At 49.6% G+C, this 20,135-nt stretch overlaps 6 protein-coding genes across 6 annotated transcripts; 1 reads left to right on the forward strand and 5 right to left on the reverse strand.

Moving 5' to 3' along the window:
* Positions 1-371: 371 nt before the first annotated feature.
* On the reverse strand, positions 372-2,667 carry BDV38DRAFT_149657 (tRNA modification GTPase). Its single transcript, XM_032051596.1, has 3 exons — positions 2,113-2,667; positions 508-2,048; positions 372-452 (listed from the first exon to the last, which is right to left on the reverse strand). The coding sequence occupies exons 1-3, from the start codon at positions 2,380-2,382 to the stop codon at positions 434-436; spliced, it is 1,830 nt and encodes a 609-aa protein (XP_031918139.1). The 5' UTR covers positions 2,383-2,667; the 3' UTR covers positions 372-433.
* A 733-nt stretch (positions 2,668-3,400) lies between these two features.
* On the reverse strand, positions 3,401-8,981 carry BDV38DRAFT_278259 (formin sepA; the record flags this gene model as incomplete). The annotated part of the gene is made up of 2 exons (XM_032058673.1): positions 3,401-4,228; positions 4,305-8,981. 2 exons carry the CDS (start codon positions 8,979-8,981, stop codon positions 3,401-3,403), a joined length of 5,505 nt encoding a protein of 1,834 aa, XP_031918140.1.
* Positions 8,982-9,750: 769 nt separating this feature from the next.
* BDV38DRAFT_278260 (uncharacterized protein) lies at positions 9,751-10,261 on the forward strand (the record flags this gene model as incomplete). The annotated part of the gene is made up of 2 exons (XM_032058674.1): positions 9,751-9,777; positions 9,842-10,261. 2 exons carry the CDS (start codon positions 9,751-9,753, stop codon positions 10,259-10,261), a joined length of 447 nt encoding a protein of 148 aa, XP_031918141.1.
* An 832-nt stretch (positions 10,262-11,093) lies between these two features.
* On the reverse strand, positions 11,094-13,052 carry fdh (formate dehydrogenase (NAD+) FDH1). The gene is made up of 6 exons (XM_032053373.1): positions 12,828-13,052; positions 12,577-12,640; positions 12,495-12,521; positions 12,247-12,422; positions 11,638-12,182; positions 11,094-11,575 (listed from the first exon to the last, which is right to left on the reverse strand). The coding sequence occupies exons 2-6, from the start codon at positions 12,577-12,579 to the stop codon at positions 11,229-11,231; spliced, it is 1,098 nt and encodes a 365-aa protein (XP_031918142.1). The 5' UTR covers positions 12,580-12,640; positions 12,828-13,052; the 3' UTR covers positions 11,094-11,228.
* Positions 13,053-14,391: 1,339 nt separating this feature from the next.
* Positions 14,392-17,824, reverse strand: BDV38DRAFT_149743 (leucine--tRNA ligase NAM2). The gene is made up of 3 exons (XM_032051597.1): positions 17,133-17,824; positions 16,926-17,066; positions 14,392-16,872 (listed from the first exon to the last, which is right to left on the reverse strand). The coding sequence occupies exons 1-3, from the start codon at positions 17,649-17,651 to the stop codon at positions 14,566-14,568; spliced, it is 2,967 nt and encodes a 988-aa protein (XP_031918143.1). The 5' UTR covers positions 17,652-17,824; the 3' UTR covers positions 14,392-14,565.
* Positions 17,825-18,476: 652 nt separating this feature from the next.
* Positions 18,477-19,873, reverse strand: BDV38DRAFT_149749 (sucrase/ferredoxin-like domain-containing protein). The gene is made up of 2 exons (XM_032051598.1): positions 19,369-19,873; positions 18,477-19,310 (listed from the first exon to the last, which is right to left on the reverse strand). The coding sequence occupies exons 1-2, from the start codon at positions 19,735-19,737 to the stop codon at positions 18,609-18,611; spliced, it is 1,071 nt and encodes a 356-aa protein (XP_031918144.1). The 5' UTR covers positions 19,738-19,873; the 3' UTR covers positions 18,477-18,608.
* Between the last annotated feature and the right edge of the window lie 262 nt (positions 19,874-20,135).

A 20,135-nucleotide genomic window follows, 5' to 3' on the forward strand; every position in this document is an offset into this window, starting at 1 on the left:
TCTTGTCTTTGCACTCTTCCTACTATTGCCATCAGACCCCCTTTCTACCTCCCTAACTCGACTCTGACATCATCCCACGATAGTCCGTAGCTATAAAGGTCTTGGGTGACGATGGGTACATGGGGTAACCGGCCCAACTGGTGCTCGACTCACACCAAACAGTTTATGGGACGAGGAGGTTATAACGGCCCTTTAGTCTTCCAGACTTTCCTTCCTCACACAACCGGTCCGTTCAACTTCGCCGCCATGCAAGGTCGCGGCGGTTACAATGACCCGAAAGATAACGGCAGAAAGAGTTGGGTTACCTGAACCATCGACAGCTTCTTCTGCACGCACGAGGGACGGCCACGGACGGTCCCTGTGAAGTGAAAGGTGAATTAGGACAGCACAGCGGCATCCTTAAAGCGGCCCTGTTGGCGCACGCTGCAGCGGTTCATTTCCCAACGCAAAATCTAGTACACAGTTAGCAAAGAGCCAACGCCTCTCCAGATAAGCGGCGAGACATACTTCTCAAACACAACCCCCAAAACGTCCTCCACATCACCGCTCTCCCCCTTGCCGGTTATTTTCGCCAATGCATCGGCCGCAAAGCGCAGGTGCTCGGCGGCTGTCACGATATCTATTTCCATCTCAATAGGCTGCTGCTCATGTTCGTGGCCTAGCATTGGCGGTGAATGGCTTCTGGAAGTTTGGGTCAGGAAATCATCTAAATGCTGCAGGCATCTTTGTAGATTAGAACTTTGTCGATGCGTCACTCCTAGAGAATCTTCCCAATATGACAGATTATATTCTCCGTCCGCATCACCTTCGATACCCGATGGAGACGCAATTTCTTCGAAAGTTGAGATAAGCCCCCGGAGGAATTCCTGTAGATGGCCCGGGTCTTTCCGCTCTAGTGCGGAATCCAGTTGCGCCTCACGACAAGAGATGCCGAAGATACGCTTCTGCGACACAGTGGGAAAGAGATCACCCACTGAGGCGAGCAACTGTTTTGGTAAAAGTTGACGATTCTGGACATCCAAGGGCAGCCGGTCACATTTATTAATTGCAATAACAATGCACTTGTCGGCTGCAACACAGTCATTGACCGCCTCTACTACTTCTTGCTCAATTGATAGCTCATACGGTATGTCATCGAAGGTGCTTTTCTCCAGAGACAAGACCACAACAACAACGTCGGATTCTAGAGCGCGAGCTTTGGCGCGCCGAATACCTTCTTTTTCAACAGCCCCGATCACAACCGATCCTTTCCCATCAACAGGCTCGGAACGGATTCCGGCCATATCCCCAAGCTTGCAGTACCATCCGCTCAGGTCGACTCCAACATCCACGATATCACGGGTGGTTCCTTCTTCGGTGCTAACAATAGCAGCCTCCTTCCCTACGATCCGGTTCAATAAAGAACTCTTACCCGCGTTGGGTGCCCCAAGCAAAGCGATTTTGATGCCATGACGTAATAGCTCCCCTTTGGAGGCGTTCTGGATATGGAACCCGACTTGGACCCGTAGTACCTGCACTTGCGCCGCCACTGAGAGTACCAGCTCATCTGAAGACTCGTCAAAATGCTGGTCTTCAGCGAAATCGATCAGCGCTTCAAGTTCCCCACGTGCGTAGAGTAGTTGCTGCCGCCACTGCTCATATCGCCTAGACAACACATCACTAGCACCTCTGACAGCCAGGCGACGCTGCTGTTCTGTGTCCGCAGATAAAGTATCGCCCAGAGCTTCTATCTGCGGCAAGTCCAGTCGGTTGTTCATGAAAGCACGGCGGGTGAATTCGCCGGGTTCGGCGTAACGAACGAGCGAATCCGGTTGACTCATACGGGAAATAGCTGTAAGCACAGACCTAACGATCGCTGGCCCACCGTGAAGGTGTAATTCAAGAACGTCCTCCCCTGTAACTGTCTTGGGGGCTGGAAAATACAACACGAGGGCCCCTGCATCAAGGACACTGCCGCTGGAAGGTTCACGCGTAGGGTCAAATAAAGTCCGTACAGCTGCAAAGCGCGGCCGGGGAAGCAGCGCTTTTGGACATAGCGCTTGATATACCTAATGGTGAAAGATAACATCAGTCACCTAGCAGCCCAACAGGCTATGCCTAAGTTCAGCTTACCCGCACACACCCCGGACCTGATACCCGCACAACCGCGATGGCAGCTCGACCAGATGCGGTCGAAAGGGCGTAGATGGTAGAGTCTCCGTCTATATGTGACTGTGTCGGTCTCGAAGCGGAAAACGTTCGGCTTTGCGGTACCGCCGGAGGTGGAAACAAGACATAGCGGGAGGAATAGGCATTGTCCCGAGGGAAAGCGCAGCTATGCCTGCTCCATGGCAGGCGAAAGGGAATCACCCGACGCAGATTTCGAAAATACGACACCTGCATGCGCAGAACGGAACTTGCGGCGAGGTCAAACAATAAGTATGATAGTCAAAAGAAAAGATTCTCCAAGGTGGATGAGTTGACTTATCGCGTCTGGTCACGTGGATACATGGGAGATCAATAATATGCATTTTGTCTCTTTTTCCTAGAGCATTTTTACCTCCTTGCTCTCTTTATTATATATTAATAGACATACATATATGCTTCCTCATTTTACTTGATTAATCAATTATTTATTGATTTATTTGTTTTTTGCTCGGATCTGTTATGTCCCTACGGTCCCTAGAGCGAAGTTGTCATGTATGGTTTCCGCCGTTGATAAGATACATTACAACAAGCCACGTGCGTGTCTGATGCATAGAAACCACCGACTCCATAAGATGAATGTTTGAAGGTATATCAATGATAGCTGCGTCACCTCGTCACGCCTGCGCGTCGAAAAACGCGGCCATACGCCATGAGAAAAAAAAGCCGCTCGATTACCCACCACAACCGACATGCAACAACCAATTGCTAACCATGCACATCAAAGGAGATATCACCCGTACAGCCCAGTAGAAGGAAATATGACGTTATGTATGTACAAATAGGGAAATCGAGACGTAAGCTGAAAATCATTCCGATGGGAATTGGAAACCAAGGAGTCGCTCGCTGTAGAAGCAAGAAGGTGGATAGAACAAATGTACTCTTGGAGATAAAGTTCAAGAAATCCAGTAATAAAAAAGAGAAAGGACGTAAAGGGAGAACAGTGAAGGGAGGGACCCGTTATGCTAGCCTTGTGTCTTCAACGCAGACAACTCAGATGCAAATAGGAAGTAAAAAGAAGAGAAAGACAAAAAAAAGGGGGGTGGGACTAGATATTATACACTCAGCAAGGCAAAATGTTCCAAGGCGACGTCCCCTAGTCTATCAAGTATTATATTAGGAGAAAAAGAAGAAGAGAAAAAGAAGAGCGAAAGTGAGTGGGTGAGACAGAGAAGCAGGCAGGGGTTATGAAAAGTAAGCCGGATAGGCGAAAACATCAATTTGACCGTTCGGAAAATCTGCCAGGAGAGTCGGCATTGGGTTCATCATCGCTTGAAGGGTGGTGATGTTGTTCTGTTGTTGGAGACACGACGATGACTGGAGTAACCGGTCGTTGCGAAGAGGCATCTTCTGGACTAGTAGCTATAGGCTCTTCTAAACCATTCGAGTCAGTTCTTGACGGTGTCATGGGCTCCGGTACTGGGGACAGGGCAGAGCCGTCGGCACTGTCTTTACTCCCAGCCGTCGGCCCATTCCGTCTTCGTAATCTGCGTTTTCGACGTTCTTCTTCGGCGCTTTCCCTTCGTCTTCTGGACCGCTCCCCATCGGTATTATCTCTTAGACCTTGCAACATGCTTGCAGCACGATCTGCAACATCTTCACTCTCTGAGATCTGAGTAGAATTTTTGCTTGTGGTTCCAGATTCTGAGCGTAGGGTGGGGGGGCTCAGAAGCCCTACCTCTGCAGTATTTGGTTCATCGCTATTGGCAACATTGTCACTGACTTCATTCCCCTCATTGGTTCCACCACCTTCCACTCCTTCAGCTCCAGGTAGGTCCGGCATCCGTTGGCCCGAAGCCACGCGAACCTGGTGTCGCTCCTTCAATCTAGCACGACGCCGACGGTCACGCTGATCTCTGGCCTGAGGTGCTGCGGCTCGTAACTTCTCCAGAAGAGAATCCATGGCCCCGCTTGAGGCAGGCAGTTGTGACACTTCACCCGAGCCAGCATTATTTGCAAGAGCAGCATTATTACGCTTGCGAGCAAGCGATGCTTCGGTACGCTTTCTAGCCTCTTCCAGCGAAATATTCTTTTCCTTGGATTTCTGTGGTTCGATGTCTCATTAGCCAAAAATATCCAGGTATGCATAGGGCTCTAGATTAGGCCCAAACCTAGCTTACCTTCCATTCAAGCAAGAAAGCAGCCAACTTGGCAAAGAAGTCTCGTCGAGCGCCCTCATCTGTGTTGTCTTCGCCGTAGAAGACCATAATGTCATCGTACGACTTAATCATCTCTTCAAGATAGAGCTGCATTTGCTCGGCCTTGCGCCTAGCATCCTTCATACTCCTTTGAACGACTTGGCTGACGCGATCTTGCGGGTGAAATTTCTTAGGATCGCTTAGATTACCAGCGTCTAAACTCGCCTGTACATTCTTAATATTGTCAATGTACTTCTTAGCATCTGTTCGCAACTGATCGACATTAAGTTTCTGCAGGGCGACGACACCATTGATGTCATCAACGAACCCTTCCCATTCTGGGTATTGATTGCGAACAATCCGCTCGACAAGATCTGCAAAGGTGGTTTCATTCTTGTCATCCTTTACCATACCCAACCGAGCGAGAGAGCTCAGCTTGAAACCTTGAGCTTGCTTATTAGCATCGTTCATGAAATTTCCTATGTCTAGGATCAGGCCAAGCACATTCATCAGAGCTACTGAATCCCTCAGCGATTCGCTCACTTTCACAACCTGCTGAAGCTTAGCGGATATATGTTCGTAGTCTGGCTCGTAGGAGCGAGTCAGTGCAAGGGCACGCATTCTCGCCTTCCAATAGTGGTTCAGTTCGAAAGCAGTATATAGATAAATTTGATCTTCACGCGTAAGCTCAGCCGGATCTTGTTCCCGCTCAGAGCTAGCAGCATTCGGACCTGTCCAATCCCTGCTGTAAGGTGCCATCTGCTTGGATATGTTTTCGGGTATTGTGCACAGTTCATCACGTTGTAGGAAATCCATGACAACCTGGTTGTCAAGGATATCCGCATCACAGTGAATAACCATCTGCACAACGTCATCCGCAGGGTATTGGGAGAATTTTGCCATGGCAATCTGCAAATTCTTTGACAATTCATTAGAGATAAGTTGCTTCTTGTCTTTGCGCTGCTTGGCTGCCGCACTGCCTCCAAAAATCTTGGTCTCTTTCGCCATGAATAACCTCTCAACTTCATCCAATACACCCTTTTTGGCAAGCTCGGTATACTTCTCCTCCTTCGCTTGAGGAGTTAGTGCATGAGATGCCCATACAGTCACCTGAGGAGCATCAACCTTTTCCCAATGAAGTGCTTTGAGCTTCTTCTTAGGCCTAATTGATGGCAAAAAGACCGTTGATTTGGAGGGAACGACCTGGGAAGCCATGTAATTTGCTCTCCATCCTCCAACTGAGGCACCAGGGGGGGGTGGTGGCGGAGGAGCGCCAAATGAAGCGCCAGGGGGGGGTGGAGGAGGAGGAGCGCCAAATGAGGCGCCAGGGGGTGGAGGAGGCGGAGGTGGGGGAATTTTGCCAGCGGCACCAGGAGGCGGCGGGGGAGGAGGCGGCGGGGGAATCCCTGCCCCCATCCCTGGGGGTGGAGGGGGTGGCGGAGGGGGAGGCGGAGGAGGCACACCTGTTGCAGAGCCTGGGGGAGGGGGAGGCGGCGGTGGAGGCGGCGGTGGAGGCGGGACACCTGCCCCCGTCCCTGGAGGTGGGGGTGGGGGAGGTGGCGGGGGAGGGTGAGGCCCAGCACCAGCAGCTGAATCGACATTTCTATCCTGGCTCTTCTCTTTCGGCTCGTCCACTCTGATAGCCGGGGTCTCTGATTCAAGGGAAGGCGATCCGTCAGCAGCCGCCTTCGTTTCGCCCTCCTCGGCGTCAATCTTAGGTACCTTCGCCGCAATCTCGCCGAGAAGGCCAGTGGCCTGAGCAGGGTTCATCCGAGGTCGCTGGATGTCCACAAGACGTGCTTTCTCATACATAATTTCACCATCTTCATTGTTAGTCTGCCCCAGACCCTCACCGGCGGCATCATCTCCTGGAACAAGGCTCCTTTTTCGATAAACAGATCCTAGGGCGTTGCTATCTAGATTTCGGCGCGCATGTTCCTGGAAGTCATCGCTGGGTTCAGGTTCACCATCCATTTGCTCCCGTAACTCTCGTAGCCGGTCCGACGGGTCATGTTGCCCCCAGACTTTGCCTTCTAGCTTGAACTGTGTCTTCGTCCTTTCGAGTTGCATTTCCAACCTCTCCAAGAGTTTTTCACGGTCTAAGATACCTCTCATATGCGAAGGATCTGTCTCAGCCATGTTGTTCTTCTTAGCATTTGACGCAGCTATATCCTGAGCATCTCGAAGCATCAAATAAAGCTCACGGGTCTCCAACTCATTGCGCTGAAGCTCTTGAGCCCGAAGCCTTTGGAGATCGGCGACTTCAGCTTTAATCATTTCGTTTTGTCGCGACTGAAGCTCGATGATGCCTGTTTGCTCATCGATCTGTTTCTGTAGTTTCTTAACCAAGCCATCCGCGCCTAGCTCAATCTGTGCCTTCATCTCATCCCGTTCAGCGATTGCAGCCTCCGCAATTTGACGGGCCTCTAGAGATTCATCATATACCCGTCTCGCTTCTGCATCTGTATGAAGCCGATCTAGAAGACTCTGTACGGTAAAAGTCAAGCCCTGTCGGAGATCAAGATCAGGAAGTCTCCGATCCATAGCAACGTAACTAAGCATAGCATCTACAAGCTGATACATGCGTAAACCATCTTCACCGGAGTTCTCACGAATTAGGAGTAGATGTTGCATAGCAGAGAGGAAATAATCGTGAGCTCGGGTCCCCTGGATTTTAGTTGCAATGGCGTCGGTAATTTGCAGCGGGTCACTCATATCCTTCACTTCGCCCTCGATGCTGTCTTTCATACTGCTGCTCTCCCGCTGCAGAAGGTCTTCGTAGTCAATGGCCTCATTCTCCCGGAAACGCTCTATCTGTTTGTCGATGACCTCATACTGAAAGCCCTCCATCTTTGTCAAAAGGCGTTTGATTCCACAAGAGATGAACTGGGCCCGGATATGGCATCGCAATTGCAAGTCATTCTCCCCCGCATCCACCAACATATTGATGAGGAGCATGGTGGAAACGGCATACTCCATCAGAAGATTTTCCATCCCGATGCCACCGCTGCGATATTCTTCGCTCGCACCTACTAGACTACCCATTTTCCCACGACCATCGATTGTTACTTCAACTATCCGCATCCAGGCATCGAAACGCCCGGTTTCGCCTTGATGATTCTTGACATGATCCATGGCTTGGAGAACCTTCTGGTGGCCATGTCCTTCAGCCCAGTGGCATAGGAAGGTCAGGACCTCACTGACTAGTTTCCTAGTATTAAGCCGAGGAGAGAGCAACGAGCTCACAAGAGCTATAATGACCTGCTGGTGAGCTAAAGCATCATCCGCACCATACTTGTTGTTCATCAAGGCTTTCAGACACTTGACGATATCATATTCGCGGTCTAAATCTTTATCACCAGTTGGAGGGGCCGGGACAGGACCTGAAACTTTGCGGCGGTTGATCTTCGCGAGAACGTTCGTAAGAGCTATTTGACCCTGTGCCTCGACAAAGGCTTTCACCCAGCTAATTGGTTGTGTCCTCAGGCTGACACTTAAGCTAGCCAGCTGCTTCGATGTGATAGAGTCATCCATGACCTTCTTGACGTACCACTCTGGGCTTCCCTCTTCATCCGCTCGCTCAAGAATACCAGCTGGGCCGTCATGACCGTGTGTCTGTCGTGCATTCTGCCTGCGCTTTTGTTCCCCTTGCAGTTCTGTCAGCCTGTCTTGATGAACAAGTGTCCACTTCTTAGAAGCCGGATATGCGAGCATCTGTCTCTTCGCCTGTTCCGGGAGGTTCTGCCAGCCTCGCTTCTGCATCAATTCCAGGAATAACTGGTCGACAACACGATCGTCCCTCGGTCGAGCGAGATATTGTTCCGCGTTAATTGGGGAAGGCCTCGGCTGTGCAGCTGGCGGTGGCTGCCAGTTCGACTGAGTCGAAAGTCGGTTTGGGTTCCCACCCGGGAAATAGGTACTTCGATCAGCCGAATGAGTCGTAAACGTACGGGATGATCCATCAGACGAGAAATAGCTAGAACCGCGGGTGTTCGAAGAAAGCGAGGAATGGACGCTAGCCTGGTCAAAAGATATACGTGAATTAGATGAGTCAACCGTCGAAGAAGAGTTGTGACTGAATCCGGTATTGGCGGCAGAACTTCCTGGTCGCCCCCATTGTTGGTACCGGGCACCCTTATCCCCCGTATTACTTCCAGTCATTGTTAAATTCGAGGCATGCGGTGGTGGACGAGGACCAGTCGGATGTGAGTATGTATTGTTATCTCGGACGGAAGAAGGGTTCCACGCAGGGTATTGATGGAAGTCACTGGCCCCTTTGGCCAAGTGATTGGGTGACGGATGATTGGACGTTTGCTCTTTTCGCGATGGTTCGGGCTTAGATAGGTACTCGATTGAGATGGGCGTCTTGGTATCGGCGGGGAGACTTTCGAAAGGGATCGACGTGATGACACCGGCAGTCATTGACAGTCCAGAGGGGTCAATATCCTGTGGATAATCTACAGACAGAACAGATGATCTTTTGGAATGTCGAGACGACCGAGAGCCAGCTGAACTCCCGGGAGGCGCCAGGTTTTCGAATGATCCGCCCCCGTCATATCGATCCTCTACTGGCTTTTCCTTGTGCAGCTTCCTCCCAAAGAACGATTTGCCAGCCGAGGTTTGTCTTGATTTATCAGGTGAGGACGTGGTGGTTGGCATTTTGACGGACGTCGCTGGGAAAGAGCAGGGCGCAGCATGAGCGTTGCTCACAGCACACAAAGACTTCCGTTGGGCGCTAGAAAGATCCTTCCAGATTATTAACAGCACCTACCGCTCCCAGCCTATGAGATAGCAAGGGTAGTATCAGGTTCAAATGGATATACGGTTCCTCGCACTTTGGCTGGAACTAGTAGTTAATACCCGCTGCGGAGCAGCGGTAGAAGAGAGAGGGGCCAGATACACGAATTCTTTTCTCTTTGAAACCCACAGCAACTTGAACAGACCGCAGCAAAAAGTGGCGATCCTATCAACTCTAGCAAACCTAGCCTTCTAGGGGGTCTTTTCCACGTCCAGACCCTATTTGCCGGTGTCTCTTCGCATGTCAGGGCTGAAGCACGGGCATTAGGGGGAATGCGGGCTCTAGAACGCGATAGGGGCCGCATTTGCACGTGATCCATACCTATATCTCCTTGTCACGTGGATTCAATCGGAGAAAGAGGTGGCCTAAGAGACGCCATATATACGGAGTACTTCGTACGCTATCCGGATCCTTATCTTCCTATAGCAGGCTGCATCGATGGTTTTAATCGGTAGTCGATCTACGAGATATATTACCAATACTTGGAGATATATCTAATCATGCAGACCATGATTATGAAGTCCCCATATTAATCATACCACTGCCTATCATTGCACCTCCAAGCCAGCCTTGGTAGCATAGCCCATACCGTCGCAACTGGTGGAACTAAGCTCCGGCAAAGCAGTCGAAATGGGCTCAGCATCAAGCTTCGCCAAGGTATATTCGCTTCTCATCAATCTGTGATAAGATGTGCTCATCTAGATCCATCACTATCGTCTAGACCATCGTCATCCCAGCTGCAATCTCCCTGGCGCTCTACCTTCTCTTGTCGTTCCTTATAATCCCTTTCTTCCGTCGCTATCACCAACGATATTCACAATATCTTCCCTTACACACCATCTCGGCACATACCTCTACACTACGGGACCGTATCGCTGATGCAATGATGCGTCTATTCCTACCGGCAGCATGGCGACAACAAGCACGGTTTGACGACCAACACGATAACATTAGTATCTTTGACGAAGAAGGAGAGATCATGGTCGGGATGGATATGGATCCTGCACGAAGGGAGGCCCTGGAACGACGGCGCAGTACTGTTGCCGAGGCAGAAAGTCGACTCAGTCGTGAGCTAGAAGAAGGGTTTATGGACGACAGTGATGAAGAGGGAGATGGTCGACAAGGTTCAAGAGGGCATTGATATTCCTTTCGTAGACATTTACAGGTCCGTATGGCGTCTGGAACGGTTTAAACAAGAGCAATACCAGCGACCACGTCCGTTGCACCAACTATCATCTCCAACGTACCCTTTCTGTATTGCGTGACAGTTTGATTCCAGGCCGTAAGCTAGCCTTGTAGACGACACTTCCCGGACCCGGCGGAAAGTAGTATTCAGTATGCCTGCCAAGGGTACGTCAATCGCAATACAACTTGAGATAAGGCCTTTCATTCCAATTATGCCGCGCCATAGCATCGGTAGCCCATAATATGTAGTAGGTACCACTGATGCTATATGGTGAGCGAAGAGAATAGAAAAACACTCCAAGACACTCTCCAGGTCATTCTTATCCATTCAAGCCCATGGTCATTACGCTATGGCCAATTGTGCTAGTCATCATTGGATATAGTTGGTAGAGTACATGCGTTACCAGCCGATATATCCAGCTTCTAATAACAGTGGGTAAACTCCACGGATTACAGTTCCCTACCGAAATTCAGTACACATTTTTCATGGGTATTGCGCAGTAGTTACCTTAGCTTTGATATGTACGGATTACGGGTACTACAGTATTAGTACGAGGTACAGCAGTGGTAAGTGATTGTCCTGGGCTCTGGTTGGTTAAATCAAGCTTCAGTTGATCTGCAGTCTCCACAAGGATCAACAAAGTATGTGCGAGACATACTCCGTATGGGTGTACTACTAGTATATCAACATACTCTGTCGGTAGGCGGCTAGACAAGGTTTCCACTCCCTATTACGCGATTCTGCAGCAGGAACCTTAGTGATTTATCAGAGATTTTTCATGTCAATAATAGGTAAGAACAACATAATATGAATTTTAGGTATCATAAGTAAGCATCGCCCTGCCCCTTCAAGGGCTATTCAGATCAGAAGCATTCGCCAAGAAATCATTATAACCCACTCATTCCAAAATGATTGGAGAGATCTAAGCCTTGTTCCTCTGGCCATAGGCCTTAGTAACGTAATCACCGCCGCGAACAATGAGATCCTGGTCTCTGTAGTCATGACGGCCAGAGAAGTAGCTCTCGAGAATAGCCTTGGTGCCTTGAGCGTAGCGGATCTGTGCATCGATCGAGGTACCAGACATGTGAGGAACCATGGCGTTGCCACCACCCCAAGGGCCCTCGACGTAGCGGAGTGGGTGGTCCTTAGGGGCGGGCTGGGGATACCAGACATCACCGCCGTAGCCTCTCAAGTGGCCAGACTTGACAGCCTCAGCAACATCCTCCTTGACGACAATGGCACCACGGGCAGTGTTAACGAGCCACGAGCCTTGGTAAGAGGTTAGTCAATGTCCAGGAAGCCTCAGTTAAGTGCGCCACTGTACTACTTACCCTTCTTCATCTTGGAAATCAAATCCTTGTTGAACAAGCCACGGGTCTTCTCGTGCAGGGGACAGTTGATGGTAACAACATCACACTGAGCGAGCATCTCCTCGAGGGTGTCAACACGACGACAACCGATTTCCTTCTCAACCTCGGGGCTAAGGGGCTGGTAATCGTAGTAGAGAAGCTCCTTGCAGTCAAATGGCTTAAGGCGACGAAGGACACGCTCGCCAATACGGCCGACAGCAACGGTTCCGACAACCTTACCCTCCAAATCGAATTCGTTCTTAGCGACAGCGGCAACGTCCCACTCACCACGGGTGATCTGCTCGTGAGCGGGGACAAAGTTACGGACCAGGGTAAGGATGGTCATGACAACGTGTTCCGCGACGGAGGTGACATTACAGCCAGTCACCTCAGCGACAGTGATACCGCCATTAGTCTTGTTGGCAGCGTTCAGATCAACGTGATCCGATCCGACACCAGCAGTGACTGCGATCTTGAGGTTCTTGGCCTTCGCCAGGCGCTCAGCGGTGAGATAGCCAGGATGGAAGCTACAACATTGATTAACCAATAGTTCAGAACAGAGATCCCTGTGGGGCATCGGGGTTCACAAACGGTGTAGTGATGATGACTTCGGCGTCCACAAGTTCCTTGTCGAAGGTCGAGTTCTCGCCCTCCTTATCAGAGGTGGTGACGAGAGTGTGGCCTTGTTCCTCTAACCACTTCCTCAATCCGAGCTCGTTCTCGGTGGTACCCAAGAGACCGGGCTGTTGCTTGGCGTGCTCGCCGCCCTAGAATCAAGGTTCGCGATCAGCTATCGATGTCATGGCTCTCTGATACTACACTTTCGATGGAGGACCTACGTCATAGAGGACCATAAGAATTTTACCCTGTAAATTCGGTCAGTGTCCGCGCACTAACAATAGAGAAAGGACGGATAAATACCATTTTGAATTGCGTTCAATTGATTGTGCCACGATAATGATCTCGATATAAATGAAGATGGATGCTATAATCAGATGGTCAGCGGGCTATTTAAAACCGATCCCCAGAGAACATTTCGTCAATGACTATGATGATTCAAGTTGGAGAATCGAATGAAGTGAAGCAGGGACTGATACAGAAAGCATAATGTGGAAAATGCCATGGGACGTACGAGATGGGACGGGATCCAGAACTTGGGGAGGTATACTTACCAAATCCAGGCTTGACAGATTCTGTTTGTTGATAAAATGGAATGAAGGGGAATTACGCCTAAATATATAGTATAGGATGGATTCCCCCGCCTACATTTGAGTAGCATTCCATCTGGGATGGGACCCCTCCCTTCTTCCCCTCCTCATCTTTTCTTTCCTTTGTCCACCCACTCATGGATTAGAAGCAAAGGCGACTGGATGGGACTACGACCCCACCGCCAGTAGATCGCGGCGGACACCACGGCACCTCGTATAATTATTCGTATGGGAGGGTGTGGAAGAGAACAAGTGGAACGATGAGCGCAATCTTCTCCGCACGCGGGACTCCCTCGAAATGGTGAGCGGACATTGAACATTCATTAGTCAAAGTTTGGATCCCATCAGCAGATTGACAAGAAATGGGGGTTTCAAATCGGACAGTATCAAAAATGGTTAGAAAACAATGTCCATGTAACATAGTCTAGTCTACCCTAAACTCCAAAGCGTTGGACAGACAAAAAGCCAGGTAAACAATGCGGGGTTCAAGTACGGTACTAAGGTCTGTTACATCTACAGACTGGTACATACATACTACATACACAGGTACCTCCAACTTAGTACCTTGTTGGTACTCGGAGTTGGCACCCGATACCACTCGTACTATTCCTGATCGGGGTAGCTTTCTACCCCTCATGAGGGGTTGGTTCTTCCTATTGGTCAACATGCAAGTGTATGTACTACGGAGTAGTATGTTGCCCAGGTATTCCTCCTACTAGTAGTACTCCGTACTACTTATAATAGTAGTAGTAGTTTTAGTAGTAGTAGTAAGTAGGTACAGTATTAGATATGCTACTAAGGACTAGTACGTACCTGATCTGTGGACCCAGTTACCTATCTAGTACGGAGTACCATGGGACCTATTTAACCTTGCTAATAAATATGGTGAGGGGCACTTCCCCTCATTTTATTGCCGATAATGGTTGATGAACGGCTTCAATTTCCTCGAAATAGTCCAACACATTACTTAGATTCTCAAAGCTCCCCTCAGTTTACTGTAACCAGAAAGCTTGCTTTGGCTGTGTGTTATGCTTGGCGAGACCGCATTGCTCCGCATCGACAAGATCCGATAATCGCAACTACAAGAACCGCAGACCCGGCGATGCTCTAAGCCCGAGAATCGACCGTAATTCTACCGGTTTGTACAGTACAATTTCGATCCCGAATGTGGAAGCCTTCGGCATTGAGACCCGCCAGTCCGGGGTGTCGAACTTGACAGCCATCGTTTGTTATGAGGGGAAGCTCCATTCGAGTCTCCACCGTATTCCGGCCACATCATGCAACGGGCGGACAAGCACCTTTGACCCCAATTCTCCCATGAGGGAGTAAGTCCAGTTGGGGGCTGGAATTAACTGTGAAGGAAAGGGAGAAAAAAAATGGAGAGAGAGAGAGAGAGAGAGAGAGAGAGAAGAGGTAAAGAAAGGTGGGGGGGGTGGAAGAAAGGCCCAAGGAGAAAGGAAAGAGAAAAACCTACTCTGTAGTTACGGCAATTTTTCGGCACGAGTCATGCCCGCCAACCCAATACCTTTCACATCGCTGGTCCAGATGTTCGACGCTCGTCCGTCTAAGTGCGACGATTAACCAAATATCCATGGCCCCTCAAGCATAGAGTGATGTGTGTTAAGTTCTAATATACACTTGTCTATAGCTACTCGGTCATGCCGATTGCGAACCCTGGCAATATAACGGGCATAACTCGAATTTAGAATACAATATTAACCAATTTACCCCCCTTGACGACAATTACGCGCCTCCGTTTTTCCCAGTCATTCTTCTCACGCAGCCAAGTATGCCCTTCGTCGGTTTCCAAGATGCGATTGATTATAAAATCCTGCTCACTCGATTCATCCGTCGTGGGCGACAGCTGTCGTGGGACTGTGACGGTGAACCGCAACTTGCCATTGATTTGAACTGCCACGGTCTGACCACCCCGCGCTGACAATGCATTCGCCTGCTCTGAGGTCAGGAGGGCCGTTGGCCAAGGACAGTCGAAAATTGGGGGCACGTCATATGCATTGTCTATGGTTTCATTCTTCGGGTAACGGCCAATTATCGGTTCGTTGAGAGTTTCCCAACTCTCAGAAGCCAGAGCTGGAGCAATAGGTGCGAGAAGACGAAGTAGTGAGGATATACACAAGTAGAGGACTTGTGGGGACGAAGGTGTTGATGAGGACAACGAATTGGTTAATTTGGTCAGGTCAGAGATAACGGTATTCAACCCATAAGGGTTATGTTCTATGCAACTTGTCACGGACAAAATAGTTCTATGGGTAAAGAGAACAGCATCTGCGTCATTGTCTCTGAGATTCTGCAGAGAGTGGGGGAGGGCTGTGGCGTGGTTGGACAGCGTCAGTTCATCTGGGTTGAGCGTGTATGACGATGAAACAAGTGTTTGTTGCGCATCCTGCACAAGCTTCCAAACTCGGCCAAACCAGCGTTCGACTCCCACAATCTTTGCTTCATCCCATTCAAGGACTTCACTGACAGGTGCGGAGAACAGCACGTGGGCGCGAGTGGCATCAGCGCCGTACTTAAGGGCGCACGCTGTTGGGTCCACGCCATTGTGCTTGCTCTTTGACATTTTTTCAAAGGACACATTAGGAGTGATCTGAGTACCCTTGATGACGGGTTTATCGGGGCTAGAAAGATCCAGTTCGGAAGGGTGGAGGAATCTTCCTGTAGAAGGTTCCGAGTACGTCTTCCCATGAACCATACCTTGGGAAAGGAGTGTCTTGAACGGCTCCGATAGCCCCGGGACATCACTTACATGAGCAATCTCTGGGAACAAGTCGGACCTGGCAAGGAATTTGTAGATGAATCGGGCGTAGAGTAGGTGCAAGATCGCGTGCTCGACACCGCCAATATAAATATCAACCGGTCGCGCAGACAATGGTGAAAACGGCTGTTGTCTATTGGCGCTATCCAGAAATCTGAGAAAGTACCATGAGGAATCGACAAAGGTATCCATGGTATCCGTATCCCGCTTCGCAGGACCTTGACACCTCGGACATTCAGTGCGGACCCACTCATCCGATGACTCCAGAGGATTCCCTCTCTTCCCTTTTAGCCAATCCCCTTCTATCTTAGGGAGCTTGACTGGGAGCTGGTCGTCCGGCACGGGCACGGGGCCACAATCTCCGCAGTGAATGATAGGAATCGGGGCGCCCCAATAGCGCTGTCTGCTGATCAACCAGTCTCTCAGTCTCCATTGCTCCACAGTGTCTCCATGGCCTACGGCCTTGAGGTCATTGATTATTTGTTGACCCGCTTCGCGAGAATGAAGGCCTTGGTATTTCCAGCATCTCGAGTTAAGAAAACCCTCTTGAGTATAAGCTTTCACGCCACCGGCAGGGAGAGGGCCGGCGCTAGCCCCGGACTCAGCCTCGGATGCACGCTGGGGTTCGATCACAACAGATATGGACTCAGGTTGAAAATTCTCTTTGAAAAATGCCAGGTCTCTAGAATCGTGACCTGGAACTCCCATTACTGCTCCCTCTCCGTAATCGCTAAGAACATAGGGAGCTGCAAATATAGGAAGCCGACGAGCGATGTGAGGGCTCTCCTTGTCAATGATATGTAATGGATGAGAGGCAGTCACGGTGGACAATTTATACCCAGTCTTGGAGTCAGGGGGGAGGGCGGCCGCCTCATCCAAAAACTTACGCAGCTTTGAATCTGTCTCCGCAACTGCTAAAACGATGGGGTGGTTTAGAGATAAAGCAAGATATTCTACTCCATAGAGGGTATCTGGCCGCGTGGTGAAGACATTTATGTCCGTACTCCCGTGTTCGATTCCCTCTACTGCAACAGGGAATTTGACTTTTGCGCCGTAAGACTTTCCAAGCCAGTTGCGCTGCATGGACAGCACCCGCTCCGGCCAGCCACCGGCTAAAGAATCCAGGTCATTCAAAAGAGCTTCCTTGAAGTCAGTTATACGGAAGAACCACTGCTTTAGGTTCAACTTTTCGACCTTTGCTCCGGACCGCCACGAGAAGCCATTGGCATCGACCTAGCCACACAGTTAGTATCGGGCCAACGTAAAACGCCGGTTGCAATGTGTACCTGTTCGTTTGCTAGGACCGTTTTATCCACAGGATCATAATTGACCAAAGCTTCCGTCTGATATGCTAAACCTTTCTTATAGAGCATCAAAAATATCCGTTGTGTATGTTCATAAAATTCTGGTGCACACGTCGCAAGTTCCTAACGTATTGCAACAGCAACATGTTAGCATAATACTAGACACGAAGCAACATGTTTTTCCCTCACTCGGTCCCAGTCAAAGGAAGCAGATATACTCCGCAGTTGCTGCTTCATCCTAGCAATATTATCTTTCGTCCATTCTGCCGGATCAATTCCCCGCTCTATCGCCGCATTCTCCGCTGGTAACCCAAAAGCATCCCACCCCATGGGATGGAGAACTTCATGACCGCGCATGCGATAGAACCGCGCAAGGACATCAGATATTGTATACACACGTAGGTGTCCCATGTGTAGTGTACCTGACGGATAAGGAAACATGGACAGAATATAAGACTTGGGTTTCTCCGTGTTGCCTTTTGTCTTGGAGGCGATGGATGGTTGATTCGACTTCTCGGAATGCCATTTTTCTTGCCATTTTCGGTCAATTGCGGGTAGGTCAAGTTTTCCGGTATTAGCTTTTGGTGTTACGAGCGTTGCGAAACGGGTTAAGGCAGGGATTGAAGGTAAACGACACCCGTGCTTCCATCGTGCTTGTGCTAGGAACGTCCTAGTCGGATTCAATCGTACGCGAGAAAGAGACAGCATAGTGACTATCTCGTCATTGTGCCATTTGTGGGGGGGGGGGTTTTCGAAAATGATGCAATTGAGTCACTAGGATACCGAAGATGTTGAGGTCATTCGGCAGTCAGTGTACCTTAATCCCAATGCAGACTAGCCTCTTTTGGCTCTATTTAGTTGCTAGACATGGTTAGTGTCCGCCGTGAGTGACAACTCTACCACTTAGTACATACATAAGATTCGACTGCTTCCTCTGCAGGAGCTTGGATGCTTATTTATATTATATCATAGAGGTTGTCACAGACGATGTTGACCTACTGAAGGGAGAGGTTTTAGGGTAGATCCCGTAAATTTGTAAACTGCCCGCCACATTGCATCACGGTCAGTAATCGGAAGGAAACACATGGTTGTAGCTCGACTTCAGCTCCTGAAAATATGGTTATCAATTCGTCCTCTGGGTAGCATGCGCTGTTAATCCAAATTTAGTAATGCGTAGTTCAGAATACTTATACGATATTTGACCGCTTTTATGTCTTTTGGACTCATAAAAAACTTTGCATTTCAATGATACGTAGTACAAATTCTAAAGGATATATATATCTTCCACACAAGTTCGTAAATTTATCCCAGACACAAGCACCCCCACTCCACAACCAAATCGGGACAGAGCAAATATACCCAAGTTATGATCTGAATAAGCCACCCGTCCAAAAGTATTAATAGTATTCCCAGAAAGCCAGGATGGTCTAGTGGCATAAGCTGAGGAAAGCTAACAGACCGGTTAAATCTTCCGTAACTTGTAAGTACCGAGTCATCATTGTTAGCTGTAAGTCTGTTCTTGCCTGACCACGACTAATGACGTAGCTGCCTGAAATATTTGATAGTAACGTTGGACTGTGTTGAAATTAGATAAAGTTGATACACCGTGGCGAGTATAATACAATGAGATGCCCAGACTCAATGCCCAGGGAGCGGGGGAAGGCACTACAATCGCAGAATATCCCCACTTCGATCAATACCACCCCGAAAATGGTCTGCCACCACTTTTCCCCTCAGGATAGTCTCTTCCACAACTCCCTGCACATGCCTAGGTTCTATACGGCCGTACCAAATTCCCTTGCCAGCCAGAGGATGCGGGGAGGAAGAACCCTTCATCGTTATACCCGGAGGGATGTATACGATCACATTGCCTGCATACTTGTGGCCACCTACATGGCTTATCAAGCCCACGTGAGCATGCCCAGGGCTATCAATTGTGTGATCATCATTGCCCGCCAGTGTGAACCCTTTATCACCAAGTACCCTCCGAAATTCGTTCTCCAGCACCGGCGCCATTACACCGCACCGCATGTCACGCCCACCGTGGCCGCAGATAAGGATAACAGGAGAGTGGCATAGATCCACAGCATCCGTAAATTCGGATTCTAGCTCCAGCTTCCGAGTTAACTCAGCCTTTCTAGCCTCAGGAAGAGATTCGGACATGGCACTGAGCTTTTTTGGGAGAAGGAAGGCTTGTACAAAGGTAGACAAGTCGGTCCCTGCGTCCGTGGAGTCTAGTATCTCGGTCGGAATGGATGAAAAATATTTGAAGCTGGGAAAGAGAAATGCAGACGCGGTGGAAGGGGTACTAGTAGAAGCACCGGATGGAGAGAAGGAAGAGTTGCTAACAAGGATGTTGTTGAAAGGCTTCATCTGTTAGCAATGTGCCCACCGCAAATATAGCTGGACCCAGGCCGCTACCTACGTCAGCATAGCGTCCTCCACGACCCAAGAGACGCTTCAACCCTCTCACTAGGTGCCCCCAGGCATGATGTTTCCCGTCATCTTCGATACGACTTGTCCAATCTCTTTGCCCGGTGCAGATGAGGATTTGCTGCGCGTAGGCTGCCATTGTCCCATTCAGCGGCTGGTTATAATCAATCGGGAGCCCATCGGGCATCGACGGTGTTGTAGGGCATGAGCAACTGGGCTCCGGGCAGGATTTAGTCACTGGAAATGGTGGAGGAATGTCTAGAGGAACTCGCAGGGAACTTGCGTAGCATGCGGTAGTGGAGAGAAAGCGGGCGGTTGGTGTCCTGCTGGTTAAGCGGCAGAGCACGGGGCGCAACGTCATGATTGACGAAATTATATTAACTGAACCTCGACCTGGCGATAATCCTAGGGAGTTCCCGAAAATCGCACACCTTCTACGGTCCTTTATATGTCTAGGTTGGTCTGCTAATGCGGTCGCTGTTTTTGAAATTTTGAGCTTGTGTCGAGAAGGGATAAATCCCCGAATTTCCGAGGCCGTGTCGGAGATAAACGGGAATTCGATGTAGGTACTCTGTACTATCAATTAATCAAGTGGTCTCAGATATGACCCGGAGAACATCAACAATTTACGTGTATGAGGCACAATATATGGGGACCATCTCTTGGGGTCACAAAAAGGCAGAAGGCGAAGAGAAAAATCTTGATGCCGCATGAAGCTTGCCATGACGACTTCGAGATATTGAGTAGCTCAATAAAAAA

This window comes from Aspergillus pseudotamarii (assembly GCF_009193445.1).
Source record: "Aspergillus pseudotamarii strain CBS 117625 unplaced genomic scaffold BDV38scaffold_5, whole genome shotgun sequence".
Lineage (NCBI taxonomy): Eukaryota > Fungi > Ascomycota > Eurotiomycetes > Eurotiales > Aspergillaceae > Aspergillus > Aspergillus pseudotamarii.

Coding starts and splice junctions, on each gene's coding strand:
- BDV38DRAFT_149749 (XM_032051598.1), bottom strand. CDS start 19,737: ATGACGTTGCGCCCCGTGCTCTGCCGCTTAACCAGCAGGACACCAACC. Junction 19,311..19,368: donor GTGGAGGACGCTATGCTGAC/GTAGGTAGCGGC, acceptor TAACAGATGAAG/CCTTTCAACAACATCCTTGT.
- fdh (XM_032053373.1), bottom strand. Junction 12,423..12,494: donor TTCTTATGGTCCTCTATGAC/GTAGGTCCTCCA, acceptor CCTTGATTCTAG/GGCGGCGAGCACGCCAAGCA. Junction 12,183..12,246: donor GAAGTCATCATCACTACACC/GTTTGTGAACCC, acceptor TCAATGTTGTAG/CTTCCATCCTGGCTATCTCA.
- BDV38DRAFT_149743 (XM_032051597.1), bottom strand. CDS start 17,651: ATGCTGTCTCTTTCTCGCGTACGATTGAATCCGACTAGGACGTTCCTA. Junction 17,067..17,132: donor CTTCCTTTGACTGGGACCGA/GTGAGGGAAAAA, acceptor GCAATACGTTAG/GAACTTGCGACGTGTGCACC. Junction 16,873..16,925: donor CGGTCCTAGCAAACGAACAG/GTACACATTGCA, acceptor CTGTGTGGCTAG/GTCGATGCCAATGGCTTCTC.
- BDV38DRAFT_149657 (XM_032051596.1), bottom strand. CDS start 2,382: ATGCAGGTGTCGTATTTTCGAAATCTGCGTCGGGTGATTCCCTTTCGC. Junction 2,049..2,112: donor CAGGTCCGGGGTGTGTGCGG/GTAAGCTGAACT, acceptor TTTCACCATTAG/GTATATCAAGCGCTATGTCC.